This window comes from Camelina sativa, chromosome 10 (assembly GCF_000633955.1).
Source record: "Camelina sativa cultivar DH55 chromosome 10, Cs, whole genome shotgun sequence".
NCBI classification, from domain to species: Eukaryota; Viridiplantae; Streptophyta; class Magnoliopsida; order Brassicales; family Brassicaceae; genus Camelina; species Camelina sativa.
In genome coordinates, this window is record NC_025694.1 from 3,880,367 (window position 1) to 3,884,034 (window position 3,668).

General features: G+C 40.1%; 2 protein-coding genes across 2 annotated transcripts in view; both read right to left on the minus strand.

Moving 5' to 3' along the window:
• The window catches only part of LOC104716929 (probable potassium channel AKT5), a 4,345-nt gene extending 689 nt beyond the window's left edge, over positions 1–3,656 (minus strand). The window contains exons 1-11 of the mRNA XM_010434406.2: positions 3,361–3,656; positions 2,687–3,052; positions 2,532–2,589; positions 2,134–2,451; positions 1,717–1,962; positions 1,535–1,633; positions 1,410–1,442; positions 1,124–1,309; positions 840–1,034; positions 658–733; positions 5–571 (exon numbers count right to left, since the gene is read on the minus strand). Of these exons, the coding sequence (XP_010432708.1) occupies positions 5–571; positions 658–733; positions 840–1,034; positions 1,124–1,309; positions 1,410–1,442; positions 1,535–1,633; positions 1,717–1,962; positions 2,134–2,451; positions 2,532–2,589; positions 2,687–3,052; positions 3,361–3,599 (2,383 nt within the window). The 5' untranslated portion in view covers positions 3,600–3,656. The remainder of the gene's footprint in view (positions 1–4; positions 572–657; positions 734–839; positions 1,035–1,123; positions 1,310–1,409; positions 1,443–1,534; positions 1,634–1,716; positions 1,963–2,133; positions 2,452–2,531; positions 2,590–2,686; positions 3,053–3,360) is intronic.
• LOC104720015 (probable potassium channel AKT5) overlaps positions 3,620–3,668 on the minus strand; it is a 3,280-nt gene continuing 3,231 nt past the window's right edge. Inside the window, exon 5 of the mRNA XM_010437990.2 lies at positions 3,620–3,637. Coding sequence (XP_010436292.1) covers positions 3,620–3,637 — 18 coding nt within the window. The remainder of the gene's footprint in view (positions 3,638–3,668) is intronic.

Sequence of the window (3,668 nt, forward strand, 5' to 3'; positions counted from 1 at the left end):
TTACCAGTGTTGGCAGCCGACATGATACCAAACAGCGAGTTCTTGAAATTACTTGGCTTCCATCTCTGAGAAACAGCTCGGTCCAGAGGCGGCATTGCTTCCCTTGAACGGTGGTAAATCATTACAGGCTCGCTGCAATGTTTCATCAATGATTTAAACTCTGGTGTGCCAGAAACAAAGTTCTGTTTCTTCTCCACTGGTCTTTGATTATGAAACAAAGCTTTGATATCTTCATGTCCTTGATGCTCAGCAAGACCACGAGCCGTCCAACCATAAACATCTGGCTTGTCCATGTCAGCTCTTTGCTCTAACAAGAACTTCACAATCTCCACGTTTCCTTCTGAGACTGCTCTGTGCAAAGCTGTGGTTCCGTTGACATCTGGGAGTGAGATATCTCCACCGTATTTTAGAATGTCTTTGAGTGTATCTAAGCTGTTTTGTCCAACAGCTAAGCAAGAGAAATGCCCTACTGTGTCAAAGCTTAGGGTTGCGCCATTTTCTGATAAGAGTTTAGCAATTTCTTCATGTCTCCCACTGATTGCTTCCCATAATGGTACATTACCTTCTGAATCTGCAAAAGTTTTTAAACAATTACTAGACGATTACCAGATTATATATAATACGCAATGGACTCATAAAACCTTCGTTATAACATACCTCTAATGTTAGGATCTGCTCCTTTCTCGAGAAGTAATACAACACAATATTGGTTTCCTTTTGATGCTGCTATGTGCTGAGATAAAAATACACACACAAAACATAAAGAGTGAGGACTTTGATTGTTCTTAGAGTGAAAATTGATGCGATAGTTTCTTTAAACAGAGGAATTTGGAACTGACCAGCGCGGTTCGGCCGTTCGTATCTGTTTCATTTGGGTTTGAGCCTCGTTTCAGTAAATGATGCAGCAGTAAATCGTCTCCTCTGTCTGCTGCGAAACATAAACTAAGAGGTAGATCCATTTTCCCTTGAGCCAACATGAGTTCTATATCAGCCAAAATGTCTTTCATCACTGGATCTTCTGAGTCTTTCAGATGCTGTATTAGACCATAACATATTCATATGAGACAAAATAGTAGAATTTTGTAGTCACTATAGATTATAAAAAAATAGCTTTGGGACCAACCTGAAGAAGATTATTCATGATTATTGCTCCATCACCAACGTTTGCTTGAACAAGGTTTAAGAATGCTGTACGGTTCAGGCGAAGCAATTGACTCAATCGCTTGGTACGAACTGTGAACAACTGTGGCCTGTAACATAGGACCCCTACTTCACCAAAAACCTGACCTGTGCGTGCTTCACCAACTACCTGAAATGAATACACAAATCACAACTTTAAAAAGCTGTCTTACAAGGGAAATCACAACTTAAAAGCTATCTTGAAAGCGAAATCACAATGCGGATTTTACCTGATCCACTCCATTCACACGTGCAATGATGTCCTGTCATATAGGAGAATTGTCAACTATTTGGAGGGAAAAAAAATGAAAGGACAAGTAGAATTGTTTCGCAGATACAACCAAAAAAAACTTACAACAGCCCCTGTGACCATTATGTAAAAATCAGTTGGTGCTTCATTCCGCAAAATCACATCTTCTTTAGGAGGAAAATACTCGGCCTTCATCTCAGTGACCTACATTATATCAGAAGGTTGAACGGGTGATCCATCAAAAGAAAGTAGACAAGTCTAAAATCTTTGTCAATGAAAAAACATACCAATTGGAATAGAAGATCATTGGATATTCCACGGAACAAGTAGATCTTGTCAACATTTTCGTAGAACAGATAATGTGATATGCTGGAACGGATAGCCTTGGGGAGGGAATCAATAATATCTTTCTGCTGTAGGCCTTCTGAATCAGTTCTGTACCTCAAAGATAAATGAGCTACCATCTGTTCTTGCAAGCGCACTGGAAGATTGTTCCTCTGAGCAAATGCTGAGGCTGCTTGGATAGTATCTCTCTGAAATAATTTAAAATCAACAAGAAATATTAAAACAGTATAAAACAACTCTTGCAGGAGGATAAGTGGCTTAGTTCAAAACAAAGATTTCGTGTGTTCTTGGATAATATTTCTGAATTGTACAGAGGAAAGGAGAAATGAGCAATTAATCAAACCATAAACAGAACTTACAAAGTTTATGGTGCGACTGGTCACATGAACCACCAAGCTGGTCATATTACCAATTATATAAGCTAGCAATCCAAGATTAAATATCATGTAGAAGAGGATGAAGGCCCTCTCGCTTGCATTGTTACCATGTATATCACCATAACCCGTTGTTGAGAAAGTTGTTATGGACCAATACATTGCTGTAACATACCGGATAAGCAAATTTTTCTTTGTCCAATTTTCCTCAGCAAGTGCCATAAATGTCATTGAGGGATCTGGGTAATGTGCAGCAATAGAATAGCAGAAGCAGGCGCCACAGTGAACCACAAAGAGAGCAGCCTGCAATACGACCATCAATGTCTTATAGTGACAGCAATAAAATATAGTTGCTTAATGTAAGATGATGTACAGATACTAACAAGGTAAAGTTTCGTGGATCGAATCCAGAAGTAGCTGAATTTCCGATCTTTCTCCAATCTGAAAAGCTCAATACAGGGCACTTAGAAGTACTATTAAAAAGAATAGAATAGCTTGATGAATAACAACAGATGATGAAACAGATTCAAAGCCTCACCTGGCAAAACATTTACTGACCCTGCGGAGACGCCATAGACGCAGCATACTGAAAATCCCATATCCTTGGATAGTCTTATGCAATAAGCTGGCAAAAAGTTCATAAGGAACTGTAGATACGATGTCAAAAATAAGCCAAGTGGAGGTATATCTCCAAGCTATTCTCTTGGGATCATCGACAAGGAGATAAGTTGACTTGTCTAAGAAGGCAACAAAGAATGACAGAACAATATCAACAGCGAAAAACCCGTTGACAATGTTATCAAGAATACTGAGAGGTGCTCTAGGTGTTTGCAGGAACCCAAACTCAAAAGGTGAAGCCCATGCTGTGTAGAGCACCAAAACCACTAGAAACCAATCCCACGCTCTGCAACATTGTGCAACTCATCATCAGTCACAGTGATATATACTATCATAGCTAAACAAAACTATGAAAAATCATGGAATTATAATGTCTCTTCACCAACACGAGCAATTCATCGAACAGTTTAGATTCATCAAAAAATTTGGGAATTGAGATTTTGCAATTTTCTAACTTCTCCAGAAATCTCAGAAGAAGAGAAGCTTAAAAAAATCAGTTCCACGCGAGACATGCATCAAACGATTCATCCAGTCCACAAAATCTCAAATTACACAAAAGTAAAGGAAGATACACAGAATCAGCGTACGTAGTACCTGTAGCGAGGATCGAAGGGAGAGACGATAAAGCAGCGAAGCTTAATACGACGGCCAGAACGACCGGCGGCTCCGACTCCGAGCGGCGGAAGAAGACCTTTGCTGAAACTGTAATGGCTCATTGTCCCGTCTTTAGATAAATGTTCGGCCGCCACATTCTCCGCCTCCAAAATAACTCCGCCGTCGTTCTTCTCCGGCCAAAACCACTCCATCGTCTTCTTCTTCTTATCCTTCTCCATACCGATCGATGCAGGAGGATTCAACTCTCTCTCTCTCTCTCTCTCTCTCTCTCTCTCTCTCTCTCTCTG